The sequence below is a fragment of the Zootoca vivipara genome, chromosome 6 (genome assembly GCF_963506605.1).
Source record: "Zootoca vivipara chromosome 6, rZooViv1.1, whole genome shotgun sequence".
Lineage (NCBI taxonomy): Eukaryota > Metazoa > Chordata > Lepidosauria > Squamata > Lacertidae > Zootoca > Zootoca vivipara.
The window spans coordinates 18,761,808-18,779,685 of record NC_083281.1 but is presented as its reverse complement, the minus strand read 5'-3'; the positions used below and the strand labels follow the sequence as shown (position 1 = coordinate 18,779,685).

General features: G+C 46.6%; 1 protein-coding gene across 1 annotated transcript in view; it reads left to right on the top strand.

The window, feature by feature from the left end:
- NOVA2 (NOVA alternative splicing regulator 2) overlaps positions 1-17,878 on the top strand; it is a 62,408-nt gene that overhangs the window by 34,139 nt on the left and 10,391 nt on the right. Inside the window, exon 3 of the mRNA XM_035121034.2 lies at positions 5,813-5,979. Coding sequence (XP_034976925.2) covers positions 5,813-5,979 — 167 coding nt within the window. The remainder of the gene's footprint in view (positions 1-5,812; positions 5,980-17,878) is intronic.

Genomic DNA, 17,878 nt, shown 5'->3' with positions numbered 1-17,878 from the left:
TTTACAGTTTGTTTGTAAATATTCAATAAACCATTTCCATTCTTTTATAAAAAGTTTGTTATCTTGGTTTCTTATCCTTCTGGTAAGTTTTGCCATTTCTGCATATTCCGTAAGTTTTTTTTATCCATTCTTCTTTTGCAGGGAATTCTGCTTCTTTCCATTTTGGGACGAGTAAGATTCTTGCCCTTGCAGTAGCATGCATAAATAAGCTTCTATACCATTTTAGGTAGTTCTGAACGACTAAACAACAACATCCCTATAATCCCAAAAGAAAAGCTTCTGTTTTTTTTGTTTTTTTACAAAGGTTATTTTAAACATCCTTTTCATTTCATTATAAATCATTTCCAAGTAAGCTTTAACCTTACTACAAAACCACCAATATGATAAAAAAACCTTCTTTCTCTTTAAATTTCCAACACTTATTTGATTTAGATTTATGCATTTTTGACAACTTACTCAGTGTTAGATACCATCGATATATCGCTTTCATATGATGTTCTCTTAGACCGTAACATGCTGTAAATTTTATATCCATATTCCACCATTGTTCCCATGCTTCCATATTTGAGGGTTTTGTGTGCATGTGGCAAGGCAAAGGAAAGAGGCTTCTATGAATGGAGGTCCCCATTTCAAATTCTGCCTGAGATGTGCGTTTTGCACCTGCCAAGCCCCATTGCGGATCACTGTGCCTACACACCCATTGTGGGGGTGGGGTTGGGGCACAGCCTTTTCAGGGCTCGGTTCAAATCTCACCTGAGCTTCAAACTAAGGAAGTCTGTGTCTCTCCGCTCCCTCCTTTGCAGGATGAAAACACTGGCCACCCTCGCAGGGCTGTTGTGAGGGCCGCCCAGGGAACATATGAATGGGCTGTGTACAAAATGCTTGGCTACGTGGTCATTTATGTTAGATTCACCATATCATCCTCATTAGGAATCGTGTGATCTTTTGATGAAGGGGCCGGTATGTAATAAGAAATAATAATAATTAGGAACGCCTAAAGTGAGAGGTGCAGAGACTCGGGCTGAAAATGTAATCCCAAATTCCTGCCAATTCCTAGGTGGGCAGGAATCAATTGCCACCAGGGCCGGATTTAGGTTTGATGAGGCCCTAAGCTACTGAAGGTAATGGGGCCCTTTATAGGTCCAGCTGTTCTATGTCAACAACAAATTGTCACTGTTTTTTGTGTTGAATATATGCTGTAATTTATGGACCTAATAGGTATCTAAAGCCATTTGCGCATGTCGCCATGCAACTAGTCCATGTAGAATGTAGGCACCCTATATATAGAAAGGAGCAAAGCAGTGATATTTTAGGGAGCAGGCTAGCAGGCAGGGCCCATGACTTACATTATAGGAGCCTACACAAAACAAAACAAAACAAAACAAAACAAAACAAAACAAACAAAACAAAACAAAACAAAACAAAACAAAACAAAACATTGTTGCTGTATGTAGGTTTTATTTTATTTGTTTTTATCTTATATTTTGGAAATGTACATCCAGGTTTTTTTATTTAAAAATTGGGGGGGGGGCCAAGAGAGTGGGGCCCTAAGCTATAGCTTGCTTAGCTTATACGTAAATCCGGCACTGATTGCACACTCTGCATCTGCTCAGAGGTAGCCTTTCTCATTGGTAACCACCTGGGGTTAAACCCTGGCTTCCTACGCCACCCCTCCCCATCCAAAAAGAAAGGTACTGGGGGCTGAAGCCTGGGGGGGGGGGGCTGTACTTTTTCTGGCTCGGTTTATTTTTGTGTTGTACGCAGACCCTCCTTGCTCAACGGAAGCCAGCTTTCCACCCACCCTTCTTAGCAGGGAGGGGACGATGCTTTGCTTCTGCAGGCAAATTTGGTGTTTCCCATTTGTCCGGTTGCCCAGGTGATGATCTCCCTCCCCCACTGAGCGAGCTGCATTCCTCCTTTTGCAAAGGAGGGGGCTCTGGTCCCTGGGAAGACAGGCCCTTGAGGCCTGCAGCAGCAGCAGCAGCCTATTGCAAGGTGGTGAGGGGGGAAGGAGGAGGAGGAGGAGGAGGCTGCTGTGGGTTGCCATGACAACTCTGTGGCAGAGATGTATTGTTGAGGCAGCAACTATGGGGAAGGCAGGGAGGAGAAGCAGAAGATGCTGGCTTTTGGGATGCTGTGTGTGTGTTGTGTTGGAGAATGTGAGCACTCAGCCTTCTGGTATCCATGGTGCTGGTGCTTTGCCTGCTCGGGTGGCCTAAAACATTCCCTTTTTTTGTTTCTGCGTTTGTGTGCGCGTGTGCGTGTGCATGCACACAAACCCTCTGATACTTGCTCACTCACTCCCCTCAGTCGATGCAATAAAAGACAGCCTGCATTTTTATAAATAGCCATCTAGGACAGGAGTCCAATCTTTGCTTTTTACGAAACGCAGGAGCCAGCACAATTTTCTAAGGACCAGCTAGCGGGGGGGGGGGGGGGCAGCACAGACTTCTGGTTGCAATCGAGGGGCCACCTCCCAGACCCCTGTTTTTTCGGGGCTCCTGGGTACCCCATGGCTTTTGAACCTTCGATGCAGGCAGTACAGGATCCTGTTATCGCAGTGGCCAACCAGATTCCTGCGGGAAACCAGCAAGCAGGATCTGAGCACAAGAGCCCCCTGTGGCTTCCACCAACTTCAGAGGCCTCTTACTGTAGACCAGTGATGGGCAACCTTTTGAGCTTGGTGTGTCAAAATTCACCAAAAAACCCGAGCATAACTCGGGTGGTGTGTCACTTCAAGAAAAAACCCATAATTTCACGATATTTGTACTTTAAATAACAAAAATGTATAATTGTTTCCCCTTTAAAGAAAAAGAAAAAGGGGAGGGCCGCTTGTCACCAAAAATGGCTATGCGTGTCTTTTCTCTGTGGGTAAATTTCCTCCATTTTTTTTTTATCGCTAGCCTTTTCTTTTTGGTCAATAGTTTTGCCTCTTCTTTTATTTTCTGTGGTATTATTGTCTGTAGAGACTGCCATGATTTTTTAATAGGTTCTCTTTTATCCCCCACCACCCCTCCTGGTATAAAGTGCTTTAAAACCTTTTCTTGTGTTTTCCTGCATTCCTGGGTTTCTTTAGTAGTGAACTTTCCTTGTGCTTTCTTAATCTGGCATGGCTGCTTGGTGGTGGCCCCACAATACTATGCAGTAACTGCAGCAAGAATATTAATTGCACAAAAACAAGAAGAATTACTGACCAAAGAAGAATGGACAGCAAAACTGATGGAGTATGCGGAATTGGATAAGATGACGGGAAGAATCTGAGAACAGCGGGACCAAAAGTTCAACAAAGATTGGACTAAATTTACAGACTATTTGAAAGACAGTTGCATTCAGAGTACTACGTTGGTAGGATTGCAAGAAGCTTTGTAAGTTATAAAAGAGAAAAGTCATTGTAATTTGGATTTTAGTGATAAGTTTATGTAATAATTTAAATCAATGATTGATAAGTGAAGTACAGTGGTACCTTGGTTTATGAACACAATTGGTTCTGGAAGTCTGTTCATAAACTGAAGCGTTCATAAACTGAAGCGAACTATCCCATTGAAAGTACAGTAATGGAAAGTGGATCAATCTGTTCCAGACGGTCCGTGGAGTACTTAAACTGAAGCGTTCATAAACTGAAGTGAACTATCCCATTGAAAGTAATGGAAAGTGGATTAATCTGTTCCAGATGGGTCCGCGGAGTACTCAACCTGAAGCATTCATAAACTTAAGCGAACTTTCCCATTGAAAGTAATGGAAACTGGATTAATCTGTTCCAGACGGGTCCGTGGAGTACTTAAACTGAAGCGTTCATAAACTGAAGTGAACTATCCCATCGAAAGTAATGGAAAGTGGATTAATCCGTTCCAGACGGGACCACGGAGTACTCAAGCTGAAGCGTACTTAACCCGAAGCATGGGTGTAATTGGTTCCGGAAGTCTGTTCATAAACTGAAGCGTTCATAAACTGAAGCGAACTTTCCCATTGAAAGTAATGGAAAGTGAATTAATCCGTTCCAGATGGGTCCGCGGCGTTTGTAAACCGAAAATTTGTAAACCGAGGTGTTCATAAACCGAGGTTCCACTGTATAGATACAGTATTAGAAATAAATGTTAGAAAATCATTAGAAGGGGCTGATGGAAGTCATGGCTTTAAAAAGCCAAAAGGGCAAAATGTAGAAAAAATGAGTTGAAAATGATTATTGTATGGTTAAAAATTAATAAAATATTATATGGCCAAAAAAAGGTGGTGGCCCCACAATACTTACCAAGTGGACTGCCTTTTTCCTCTTGGGAAATGTTCTTGAGGTTCTGCCCCTTGATTTTTCACCACTTTTTAGCAAGGGGGAAACATCTCGGAAGCTCCTCGACGGCTCCCACAATACCTGTCGAGTTCAAACGGCATCCTCTAATTTTTCCGCCCTTGGTCCGTCTGAGGGAACATTTTAGGGGTTTTCTCCCCTTCCTTTTTTCCTCCTGCCTTTCAGGGTGTGTGCACGTGTGTTTGGAGAAATTTCAAGAAAAATCAGAGGTGTAGTAAAGCACTTAACTGGTTGCCATAAGTATGGGACGAGGGCTCAACCTGCCTCGTGTCATGCCAGGTGACTACGGGCTGCTGAGTTTCTGGCATACAGGGGGGTTCAGAAAGGGGAATGGAATAGAATATTACAAAAGAGGGCATATTACAAAAGAAGCTCTCTCTATACCATGACATTTGTACAGGTGAAACTTGGAAAATTAGAATATCATCGAAAAGTGCATTTATTTCAGTAATGCAACTTAAAAGGTGAAACCAATATATGAGACAGATGCATGGCATGCAAAGCAAGATATGTCAAGCCTTTATTTGTTGTAATTGTAATTATTTGTCGTTAGGTGGGTCAATTATAAATGGAATGGAATTAATGAAATGTAATAGTGATGTTTATTTTTTGTATTATTGTAACTACAGTATTTGTTTTATTACTGTGGAATTTCCAAAAGAAAGCATTTGTAAAAATTAAAAGAAAAATAAATAATAATAAGTTGCAATACTGAAATAAATGCACTTTTTGACGATATTCTAATTTTCTGAGTTTCACCTGTAGTCTGTTAGTATTTGTAGTGCTCAAAGCCTGGCACCTTTACAGCATTCTCTTATACTGGGTCCGGGTGTCTCCTTCCATTTGTCTTGTGCCTTTGTTCTCGTGATAAGGGGAGAGACCGTAGCCCAGTGGCCGAGCCATGCAGTCCTGGCAAATACCTTTCTGTGCCCACCAGAGGAGACAGTACTGACCTAGAGCTTTTCCTGCGGCCGGCCCTGTCCTGTGGAACTCCTTGCCTGTAGATGCTTGGCAGGAACCGTCCCTGCCTTCTTTTGAGTGCCCTCTGAAAACTGGGCCTTCACAAGATGATTTTTTTTCTTTAAACAAGCCAGCATCTACTGATGTTTCACGGATGTTTTGAATTACGTTTTTTAAAGACTGGCTTTTAAAATGGCATGTTATACATTTTGTAAGCGGCCTGGTGATATTTTAAGAAAGAGTGGGTTATACATCTTCAAATAATTATAAATGAACAAATGGACAATTAGCCCAAGCTGGTATAAAGCATCTTCTGTTACTCACTTATCTTCTGCACTAAAGTGCCTTCCTCCTCTTCCCTTGTTTGTCGATCTTCTCCTCCTTACCAGAGCACTGTCTGTCTGTCTCTGTCTTACCTTCCAATCCTTGTACCTTCCTTCAGCTGAGAGAGACCCTGGCCTCCTGCCAGCCCCACCTGTGGGATCGTCATCCTGCAGCCACCGCAGCTCCATTAAAAAAACCTCTCAATTGTTTTCTCCCCAATTTCAGGGACCACGGAGCGCGTGTGTCTGGTTCAAGGCACAGCAGAAGCCCTCAACGCTGTCCACAACTTCATTGCCGAAAAGGTCCGGGAGATCCCCCAGTCCGTAGTGAAGCCGGAATCGGTCAATATCCTGCAGCCCCAGACAACCATGAATCCTGACCGAGCCAAGCAGGTGAGCGAGCGCGGGAGCAAATTGCTTGTTTGTTAGAGGGGTTGGGAGCTGGGAGCTTCGGAGTGCCTCTTAAAAATTATAAGGGAATCTCTGCTGGATCAGGCCAAAGGCCAGCCTGTTTCAGAGGCAGGGAACCTTAGTCCTGGGTGCTAAATGTGGTGCCCCCTGGGATCACCTATCTGAGGGTTGCCATATTTCACAAAGTGAAAATCCAGACACAAAGTTGTTGAATTTTGGGGGCGGGGCGGGGGGGGGCAAAGTTGTTGAGTTTTTTCAGTTTAGTTATGGCCAAAGGTGAACAAATGAGCTATTTTAAAGGAAATTAATCAGAAATTTCAAGGAAATTCACTAGATTCCCTCTCCCCACACACACCCCCACGACCTTACTTCATACCCCAAGTGTTTTTGGCCTGGCTGGAATGTCTCCTTCAACTCTGATAACATTCCTTGCTTGCCTGGATTAAGGAAAGAGAGGGGTGTGTGTGTGTGTGTGTGTGTAGAAATCAGCTTACTGTGCGAAGGTGAAAATGGACATTCCTTTCCCCTCCCACTTTTGGCTCTGGCCCCACCCATCACTTACAAGTGGCCCTCAGAAGGTCACCTAAAAGAAAATGCGGCCCTCAGGCTGATACACGTTCCCTAGCCATAGTCTTTCCCCACATCCTCTGTTCGATAGTTCCCACCAGAAGAGGAACACAAAGGCAACCGACCATCCTTTGATATGTGTCCCCAGCAGCTGGTATTGCATTTCGTTTCCCTTTTAATTTGTACGCCTCATTTCTATGTGGCTATACGCAAGGCGGTTTACAAGCTAAAGAAACAAGAACGATCACACACCACAGGGCAATGTGGTCCAATACAAGAAAAGCCACAACGAAAACGTAACTTTACAATATGCAATGTCTATCAGATTAAAGCCATGTTGAGTAATCCATTGGAATAGAACAGAACCCAGTGGCATCAAATATCAGCAAGTCATAAACGGAAATTCATTCTTCGCGATTGCGATAAATAATGGCTAAACTGTGATCACCCTGATCTAGGGTGCTGATAGCATGCAGGAAGACCGCGTATATATTTTCCCCAATAGACCCTTTCCTGTTAACCAAGAGCCTGGGTGGGGGTGGGGGTGTCTTTCTTCCACTTGAGGTGGTTGAGTGTGCAAGAGGCTGGCCTGTCCGACAGCTTTCCATTGTCAGTCGGTTGTGCCGTTGCTATGGCACAGCGAAGGGAAGGCAGCTTTGGGCTGAAAGCTGAAAACAAGGATTATGACAGAGGGAGGGTTGGGGGGAGAGTATATGGAAGAGAGAGAGTTTATGTGGCTGGTAAAATATGGGACAATGAAACAGGGATCCTGTCACCCCTGACAGCCGAGGAGGGGTCTTGTCTTGCCTTGCGAAGCTGGGAGGGAATGCCTCTCCCCCCCCCCCCGCAGATGTTCAGATCTAGAACTGCCTTATGCCAAGTCGGGCTATTTCTTCAGCTAGCCCAGCAAACAGAGTTGAGACTAGATGACGCCTGGATTTATTTGCTTATTTCATTTCAAGCATTTCATGTGCCTTTTAGAAGGTTCTCAGGGGCGGCTGACGAACACAATGATATGCAGTTTGTTTGGCGTCAAACATATATGAAAAGAAAAGAAAATACAACTGAATTAAAATAAAATAAAATAATAATAATAATAAATTTTATACCCTGCCCATCTGGCTAGGTTGCCCCAGCCACGCTGGGCGGCTCCCAACAGAATACTAAAAGCACAATAAAATGTCAAACATTTAAAACTTCCTTAAACAGGGCTGCCTTCAGATGTCTTATAAAAGTCAGAGAGTTGTTTATCTCCTTGACATCTGATGGGAGGGCGTTCCACAGGGCAGGCACCACTACTGAGAAGGCCCTCTGCCGGGTTCCGTGGAACTTTATTTATAACCTGTCTGGGTTTCCCCACCCACTCTGGGTGGCTTCCAACAGAAATATTAGAATACACTGATTTCTTAAAGATTAAAAGCTTCCCTAAACAGGGCTGCCTTCAGATGTCTTCTAAAAGTCTGGTAGTTATTTTTCTTTTTGACATCTGGTGGGAGGGCGTTCCACAGGGCGGGTGCCACTACCAAGAAGGCCCTCTGCCTGGTTCCCTGTAACTTGGCTTCTCGCAGCAAGGGAACCGCCAGAAGGCCCTCGGAGCTGGACCTCAGTGTCCGGGCAGAGCGATGGAGGTGGAGAGGCTCCTTCAGGTATACTGGACCGAGGCTGTTTAGGGCTTTAAAGGTCAGCACCAACACTTTGAATTGTGCTCGCAAAATAGAAATGTGGGCTGTTTCATTCACAACCCCTAGAAACAATAATGACTATTATTGGTGCTGGCGGATAGTAAAATTATTTTAAATGTTTGTTTTATTTATAAATATCAGGGTATTGTCCTTGAGGTCTTCGGATAGTCTCAATTAAAGCTGAACAAGTAACTAAGATTTTTAAAAAGAAAAGGATTGAAGGCCTTGACAGAAATGGTGAAGGAGAGAAAACCGGCTCAGTGTTTATAGCGCCTCTTTTGAACACATAAAGTCTCAGGTTTAATCTCCAGCAGCACCTCACTAAGTAGGGCCTTTGAAAGCCTGGAGAGCTGCTGCCAGTCAGAGAAGACAACACTGGGGTAGATGGAGCACTGCAATTTGACATGGTCCCTAGGAGAGGTCAGCCTAATGACCGGAGCAGAAGCAGCGAGGTGTCAGTCCATACGACTGCCTGCAAGGATATCACAGCAAGGATTTCATGAGAGACTAATTTTAGCACTAAAGTATCTGGAAATAGGACACAAATTGGGGCAGGTCGCTCAGAGTGCTTATGAGTTAAACTAGCGGATGAGGACAGATACCCTTCCGAAGGTAGAAGGGATGCTTCTGTCCGGGGGGGGGGGGTCTACAAATTAATTTGGCTGGGCCATTGCGGCCAACCCCAGATTAGTGTTCAGCAGAACACTGCCCCCTCCAAAAAAATATTTGGCAGTCTTGTTCCTGGTTACAGTCGTACCTTGGTTTTCGAACAGCTTAGTTCTCGAACATTTTGGTTCCCCAACGCCGCAAATCCGGAAGTGAGTGTTCTGGTTTGCAAACTATTTTTGGAAGCCGAAAACCCGACGGGGCTTCTGTGGCTTCCGATTGGTTGCAGGAGCTTCCTGCAGCCAATCAGAAGCCACACTTTGGTTTCTGAATGTTTTGAAAGACGAACTGACTTCCGGAACGGATTCCGTTCAATTTCCAAGGTACGGCTGTTTCACCAATATACCAGTTGCAGGATATCTTTGGGAGAAGAAAAGGCTCAGGATTAAGCCCTACACAAATCCAGAGGGGGGGGGTCCATAAGGCTCTTATAGAGGAGGGTGAAAGGTTGTTTTCTGCTGCTCCAGAGAAGCGGACACGGAGTAATGGATTCAAACTACAAGAAAGAAGATTCCACCTAAACATTAGGAAGAACTTCCTGACAGTAAGAGCTGTTCGACAGTGGAATTTGCTGCCAAGAAGTGTGGTGGAGTCTCCTTCTTTGGAGGTCTTTAAGCAGAGGCTTGACAGCCATATGTCAAGAATGCTTTGATGGTGTTTCCTGCTTGGGAGAGGGTTGGACTGGATGGCCCTTGTGGTCTCTTCCAACTCTATGATTCTATTATTCTTTGTACACCTTCTTCCGGCAACTCCTGCAGCCAAGCTGGTGCCAAATATCTCACTCTGCTTTCCTTTGGACCATATCAGCGGGGCCGAGAGGGGGTCTTGTCATCTGGACAGCCCAGGACCTCCATACACACAACCCAGGCTTTGCACCCGGTGTGTGTGTGTGTGGATCACTAATGTAGTGATTTGACTTCACCCCCTGTGGCACACTCCATTGTCTCTCGAGACAGACGGATGCTGGCGAGATATACCACTTAATTGCGCCTTAAGTCCTTTATACGTGGAAAAACGATTACTAATACACGGCAAAACAATTCCATCCAAACATTAAAGGAAACCCCCACAATTAAAATGTGCAATAAAGCAAACCGATTAAAACAGTGCAACAATTAAAACAGGTGAGGCAGCAATTAAAGGAATTAAAACAGGAGGTCAGGGGAATGCTTGTCTAAATGGGCATGCCTACAAGAGACGGCGGAATGCCAGTACTGATGGGGGCATCTCGTATTTCAGCAGCAGGGAAAGCTTCCCCCAACACTGGTGTCACCAGTGGAAAAGCCTGCCTCTGTGTCACCTCAAGCCAGATCAGGCCGTCTCAAAACTAGCCGGGATCTGTCCATTAATCTCAATGCCCAATGGATTGCAACGATTGCTTGCTGTACCTCCCAGAATGGGGGAATCACCCCTATAGCCAGTGTGATAGGGATGTCCCCTGAGATCATCTTCTGAGGCCCTCCTTCGTGTGCCTCCTCCTCGAGAGGTCCAGAGAGTGGCAACACGAGAACGGGGCCTTCTCTGCAGTGGCTCCCCGTCTGTGGGATGCTCTCCCCAGGGAAGTTCACCTGGTGCCTTCATTATATACCTTTAGGCACCAGGTAAAAACGTTCCTCTTGAACCAGGCTTTTGGTTGATTTGATTGACATCCTATGCCCTTTTAAAATGTAGGTCTTTTGGGGGGGTATTAATGGGTTATTGTCCTTATTTTGATTTAAATATTGGGATCTTTTCTGATCTCCGGGTGTAGGGCGGTATATAAATACAATAGATAGATAGATAGATAGATAGATAGATAGATAGATAGATAGATAGATAGATAGATAGATAGATAGATAGATAGGAAGAAAGTAAATTGTCCTCTTCAAGAATGCCTTCAAAGCATGGTGTCCCCTGGAGACAGTCCATCTATCTGCCTCCCCAGCTTCAAACTCCTCTTTCTTTCTGCACTCATTGCATTTGTGCCTGGCGTGGGGGCAGCGGGGGGCACATACAGCGATGACCAGAATTGTGGAGCCTTGTTAATGTCATCTGTGTCAGGTTTTCTGCCCACCCCAGGGGTGCTCTTTGACCACAGGAGTGTCTTCAACATCTATTTTCAGAGCTCGCCGGGTCCTCCGGCCTGGAGGAGACATCTCAATTCACAGATAACATGGGGTAAAGCACCCGGGCTGGCAGCAAAGAAAGAGACTTTCTCCTCTGGTTTCCTGCTCTCTCCCGTTCCCCCTGCCACTAATCCAGAGCCTTTTCTCTCTGGGTTGGACGAGGCGACGGATTTCGGGAGGTGCCTGTCGCTCGATTACATAAGAGCATTTCCTTGCTAAATCTGTACGGCTTTCTGCTTTCTCGACGGTTATATAAAGGCATTGGGGTGGCTGGGGTTGAGGAGACCCCTCCCTCTCCGTCAGGAAGCCCCTGAAGCCATCTCTGCAAACACCCACTCTTCCACCCCCTCCCCCTCCACCCCACGTGCCAACTTTCCTCGCATCATCTTCTGCCGCTGCCTTTCAACCGTTCGGCAAAGTCTGCTGAAATCTCCAAAGCCAGAGCAGGATCACTGGAAAGGAAGGCCAAAATCAGGGGCCAGCAAACTTTTTCAGCAGGTCCACCATCCCTTAGACCTTGTGGGGGGCCGGACTATATTTTTTGGGGGGTGGGGTGGGGAATGAATAATAATAATAATAATTTATTATTTATACCCCGCCCATCTGGCTGGGCTTCCCCAGCCACTCTGAGCGGCTTCCAACAGAAAAATAAAACACAATAATCTATTAAACATTAAAAGCCTCCCTAAACAGGGCTGCCTTCAGATGTCTTCTAAAAGTCTGGTAGTTGTCATTCTCTTTGACATCTGATGGGAGGGCGGTCTACAGGGCGGGTGCCACTACCGAGAAGGCCCTCTGCCTGGTTCCCTGTAACTTGGCTTCTCGCAATGAGGGAACCGCCAGAAGGCCCTCGGCACTGGACCTCAGTGTCCAGGCAGAACGATGGGCGTGGAGATGCTCCTTCAGGTATACTGGGCCTTTGAGGCCATTTAGGGCTTTCAAGGTCAGCACCAACACTTTGAATTGTGCTCGGAAACATACTGAGAGCCAATGTAGGTCTTTCAAGACCGGTGTTATGTGGTCTCGGCGGTTGCTCCGAGTCACCAGTCTAGCTGCCGCATTCTGGATTAGTTGTAGTTATCGGGTCACCTTCAAAGGTAGCCCCACGTAGAGCGCATTGCAGTAGTCCCAGCGAGAGATAACTAGAGCATGCACCACTCTGGCGAGACAGTCTGCGGGCAGGTAGGGTCTCAGCCTGCGTACCAGATGGAGCTGATAAACAGCTGCCCTGGACACAGAATTGACCTGCGCCTCCATGGACAGCTGTGAGTCCAAAATGACTCCCAGGCTGCGCACCTGGTCCTTCAGGGGCACAGTTACCCCATTCAGGGCCAGGGAGTCCTCCACACCTGCCCCCCTCCTGTTCCCCACAAACAGTACTTCTGTCTTGTCAGGATTCAACCTCAATCTGTTTGCCGCCATCCATCCTCCAACTGCCTCCAGGCACGAAGTCCTATGCCCCACAAATAACCGAGAGATGCATTTTAAATAAAAGGACACATTCTACTCATGTAAAAGCACACTGATTCCTGTTTGGCCCCCGGGCCCTAGTTTGCCTACCTGTGCCCAAAATGCTTGTCTAAAACATGTTCCTCCACACATTTCATGGCATTTCCTCTCCCTCCTTGCCCCTTGCTCTTTATTTTTGGGTATGATTCTGCATAAGAACGGAACGCAGCATTGCCTGCACAGCTACTCAGAATTAATCTCCCTTTCGTTATTTTTTTCTAATGAGAAAAGGCAAGTTTCTGGATCTCATGGTTGTGAAAATCTGTTAGGTTGGTTGGGAGCAGCGCCTGTAGAAATCTCAGAAACCAGTGGAGTTGCTGAATAAGATTTCGGGAGAGGGCTTTAACTCCTTGGAAGAACATCTGTTTGCATGCAGAAGGTCCCAGGGTTTATCTCCACCAGGCCCAGGTAGGGCTGGGAAGGTCAGAAACCCTGGAGAGCTGCTGCCAGCTGGTGTAGACAACATCAGTGCAGGAAAGATCAAGGGTCTGACTGTGTGTAAGGCAGGTCAATAGGTTCCTATACTCCACTGACTAGGAAGGGTGGCTTCCATGCTTAGAGTAGCTCTCTTAGAGTTCCCCTTAACCAGCAAGAGCTGACTGGCCTATGCAAAGACTGAAAAATCATGCAGAAAGTAGTAGTAATAATAATAATAATTTATTACTTATACCCTGCCCATCTGGCTGGGTTTCCCCAGCCACCCTGGGCGGCTTCCAACAAAATGTTACAAACACGATAAAACATCAAACATTAAAAACTTGCCTAAACAGGGCTGCCTTCAGAAGTCTTCTAAAAGTCAGATAGTTGTTTATTTTCTTGACATCTGATGGGAGTGCGTTCCACAGGGCGGGCGCCACTACCAAGAAGGCCCTCTGCCTGGTTCCCTGTAACTTGGCTTCTCGCAACGAGGGAACCGCCAGAAGGCCCTCAGCGCTGGACCTCAGTGTCCGGGCTGAACGATGGGGGTGGAGACGCTCCTTCAGGTATACTTGGCCATGGCTTTAAACACATTGAATTGAGCACCAACACTTTGAATTGTGCTCAGGAACGTACTGGGAGCCAATGTAGGTCTTTCAGGACCGGTGTTATGTGGTCTCGGCGGCCGCCCCCAGTCGCCAGTCTAGCTGCCGCATTCTGGATTAGTTGCAGTTTCTGGGTCATCTTCAAAGGTAGCCCCACGCAGAGCGCATTGCAGCAGTCCAAGCGGGAGATAACTAGAGCATGCCACCATGCTAGTGAGATACAGTACTCTGCGGGCAGGTAGGGTCTCAGCCTGCGTACCAGATGGAGCTGGTAGGCAGCTGCCCTGGACACAGAATTGACCTGCACCTCCATGGACAGCTGTGAGTCCTAGGCTGCATATTTCATGTAGGTTCCAGAATTTGACTCCCAAGGGGAGCCAGAATTCTGATTCTCCGTTCCCTCTTTTCTTCTTCTTTAGCCCTGGCTGTAAGCAGAGCAGACTTTGACTTCCTGTGAGTGGGTGTGCATGCCTCAGTTTCTCCCAAGGCTAGGATGTCTTCAACCAAAACCTAGACTGTCTCACGGGGTCCCTACCATGGGAGCATATTCATCCAGAGCTTTTCCAGCAGCACTGGCTCCCGGTGGAGTACAGGGTCAGATTTAAGGTGCTGGTTTTGACCTTTAAACCCCTATACGGCCTAGGACCCTCGTCCTTACAGGACCGTCTCTCCCGGTATGCCTCACAGAGGACCTTAAGGTCCATAAATAGTAACACCTTAGAGGTCCCGGGCCCAAAGGAAATTAGATTAGCCTCAACTAGAACCAGGCTCCGACCTGGTGGAACGCTCTGTCTCATGAGACCAGGGCCCTGCGGGACCTGATTTCTTTTCACAGGGCCTGTAAGACAGAGTTGTTCCACCTGGCATTTGGCCTGGAGCCAACCTGATCCCCTCCCCTATTTTCCCCTTTTCCTTTTCCTTCCGTATGAGGCTGCATTTTAATTTTAATGTACAGTGGTCCCTCGACTTACGAACTTAATCCGTTCCAAATGCACATTCGTAGGTCGAAAAGTTCGGAAGTCGAAACGCGGTTTGCCATAGGAAAAAAAAATTCGGAAAAATCCGTAAGTCGAGGAAACCACATGTAAAAATTCGTAAGTTGAGGAAACCGCATTTAAAACCGCCAACAGTTTCCATTTGGATGTAGAAAAATTCGTAAGCATGCGGCCATTTGTCCCGTTCGTAAGTCAAAACCTACAGATGTCGAGTAATTCGTAAGTCGAGGGACCACTCTATTTAACCTTGTTCTTAAGTTGTATTTTAATCAGTTGTTTTATATCTAGTGTTAGCTGCCCTGAGCCTGGCCTTGGCTGGGGAGGGCGGGGTACAAATATATATATATATCCTATATAATAATGTCCATGTTGTCCCTGCGTCCAGATGTCCCGTGTGTCCCTGGGGTACTGCGCATGTCCCCCAGAGACACAGGGATTGGACGGAGGGACAACCAGGGACACAGGGATTGGACCCGTGCTCTCGGGACACAGGGAACAGCCAACTGCCGCTCCGCCAACCGCCGCTCCGAAGCCCAGTCTCATGCTGGAGGTGCGCGGTGAGGCGGCGGGGGAGAGAAGCGCTCCCCCCCCCGGCAGCCTTGCCGCACACCTCCGGCATGGGACGGCGCTTCCTCGGGGAACCCGAGGAAGCCGAAGCGGCAGCGGGCGCGGAGGGAGGCCCGCTTTGGCTTGGCAGCGGCGGGAAGAAGGGGAGGAATTCCTCCCCTTTTTCCCGCCGCCGCCAAGCCAGTCCCGGAGCCGAATTGCGGCGCGGCGGGGTTTTTCGCCGTTTGCCTCCCCCAGGGGAAGGCAAACGGCGAAAAGCCCCCGCTGCGGACTGGCTTGGCGGTGGCGGGAAGACCCGCCACCGCCAAGCCAGTCCCGGAGCCGAATTGCGGCGCGGCGGGGTTTTTCGCCGTTTGCCTCCCCCAGGGGAAGGCAAACGGCGAAAAGCCCCCGCTGCGAACTGGCTTGGTGGTGGCGGGAAGACCCGCCACCGCCAAGCCAGTCCCGGCAGGCCGCTTCCTCTAGCGCCCGTTTTTAAACGGGCTAAAATCCACTAGTATGTATATATATATATGTGTGTGTGTATGTGTGTGTGTGTGTATATGTGTGTGTATGTGTGTATATACCTTAACTCCTGGATAGCTCAGTTGGTTAGCGCATCGTGGTGATAATGCAGGTTCAATCTCCATATGGGACAGGTGTACTATTCTTGCATTGCAGGGGGTTGGACTTGATGGTCCCTTCCAGCGCTGCAATCCTATGAATCCTTCTACGAATATATGAACGCAGTAACTCCAACTCCTAAGAGCACGGGGAAACAAACCACCAGGGACCTAGAACAGTCTCAAGCTGGGTGCTCCTGGAAGAATCTGGGGTGCCCCTCCTTCAGGAGCTATTAGGGTAGTTGGGTGAACACAACCGCCCTGAACTTTCCAGACACAACCTTTCCTGAGAGCAGATGAAGACCAGCACTTGAATGTGAGGGTTGGGGGCTGTCGCTCTCCCTGGTGCTGAATAATCTCCTTCTTTTGCACTACTATATACGTACAGTATATGCATCCCCCCCCCCCCCCCCGGATGGCAAATAAGGTAGCAGCGGGGAAAGTTCACAAATACATAAATAAGGAGGGGTGGCGTTTGTGGGATTAATGGCAGGCAGGTGAGTTAGGACTTGAGCCTTTAGGAAAGCATAGAAAACCACGATGGTGCCTTCCTTGTAGAACTTTCATCAGATTCTGAAGGTGAATCTTTTTACCGTAGTTCTAGTTACAGGTAGGTAGCTGTGTTGGTCTGAGTCAAAACAAAATAAAAAAAATTCCTTCAGTAGCACCTTAAAGACCAACTAAGTTTTTATTTTGGTGTATCTGATTCAGTGTATCTGATGAAGTGTGCATGCACACGAAAGCTCATGCCAAAATAAAAACTTAGTTGGTCTTTAAGGTGCTACTGAAGGAATATTTTTACCGTAGCCACTGAGGTATATTTGCAGAGTTATATCTGCAGCTTCCACCCTATTTTTTTTAATGCAACTTGTTTTAACTGATATTATTATTATTATTAGTAGTATTAGTATTAGTATTATATTGTTGCAACCCACTCTTGTGACCTTATGGTGAAGGTTGGGTATGAGATCTTATAAAATTAAACTGTAAAATTAATTAAATAAAAACAGCATAAGGACGCCTTCCGCCCCTTTCCTTGCAGGGGGGTGGACTAGGTGACACTTGGGGGTCCCTTCCAACACTACAATTCTATTATTTTGCATCATGGCAAAATAAAGTCCTTCAGATCCTTTTCCAGGCACACTCTTTCTGTAATGCATCTCATCAACGATAAAGGAATAGAACTTGTACCTCAATTTCGTGCAATGGAAAAGCGGGATTCTGGTGGAAGTCCGCTCTCATTTTCTGCATACCTGTCTCACATTCCTGGGACGTCACAAGGTACTCCCAGGGAAGTGCAGTGCTGCTACCAAGGACTTCCTCTTCCTGTCATGTGCAGTACATGACTTCCTCTTCCTGTCATCTGCAGTACATAAAGCTGTGATAAGATGATGACTCACAGCCCTCCTTTGAGACACAGAAATGAAAAGCCTCGTGTGGGTGGCAAGATATAAGAGTCCCTCTACCCTACCCTTCTGACCTGCTTAAAGTTCAAGGCCTTTGTCCCAGATATTAGCTGCCCCCGCATTGCCCCAAATGGCAAGGTTTTAGTCTGCTACCCAAAATTCTAGAGGAACCACATGGAGGTTTCGATTCATTTTCGATCTGTTGGTTGCTTTTCTGTGCCGCTTTTCGCTCACACGTGTCCCAAAGAGGCTTACAAACAATCAGGACAATGTAATCGAACATCACAGTTGCACCATAGATCGTAGAGAATAATCTGCAAATCGCCAGTGGAACAGCCGCCTTCTATAAAACGCTATTAACAAAACAGCTAAAAAATAAAAAGCTAAGCAGCAGAGCCACAACAAAAGGCATATTGTAAGAGTCCCAAAGCACTACAAAACTCATAATCCACAAGAGAATATTAATGACATCACCGATCTGACAACCCAAAACAAACTAAGCGCTATGGCATATGAATTTTAACATAAATAAATAAATTCCAGAGGTGGCGCCTGATTGCACCCTCCAACTGCCAGGTGGTTTTGTGCGGCTTTCTCAGAATATTTTGAAATCAGGAATTTGCCCAGATGTCCCAGATCAATTCCAATCTAGCATATTTGACTGAAATTTAGTTAACAGTGTTAAAAGGAAGATGCCAAGATTAGTTTGCAAGTTGCATGAATATCTCAAAAGTCCATCCCCCACCACCACCACCCAATA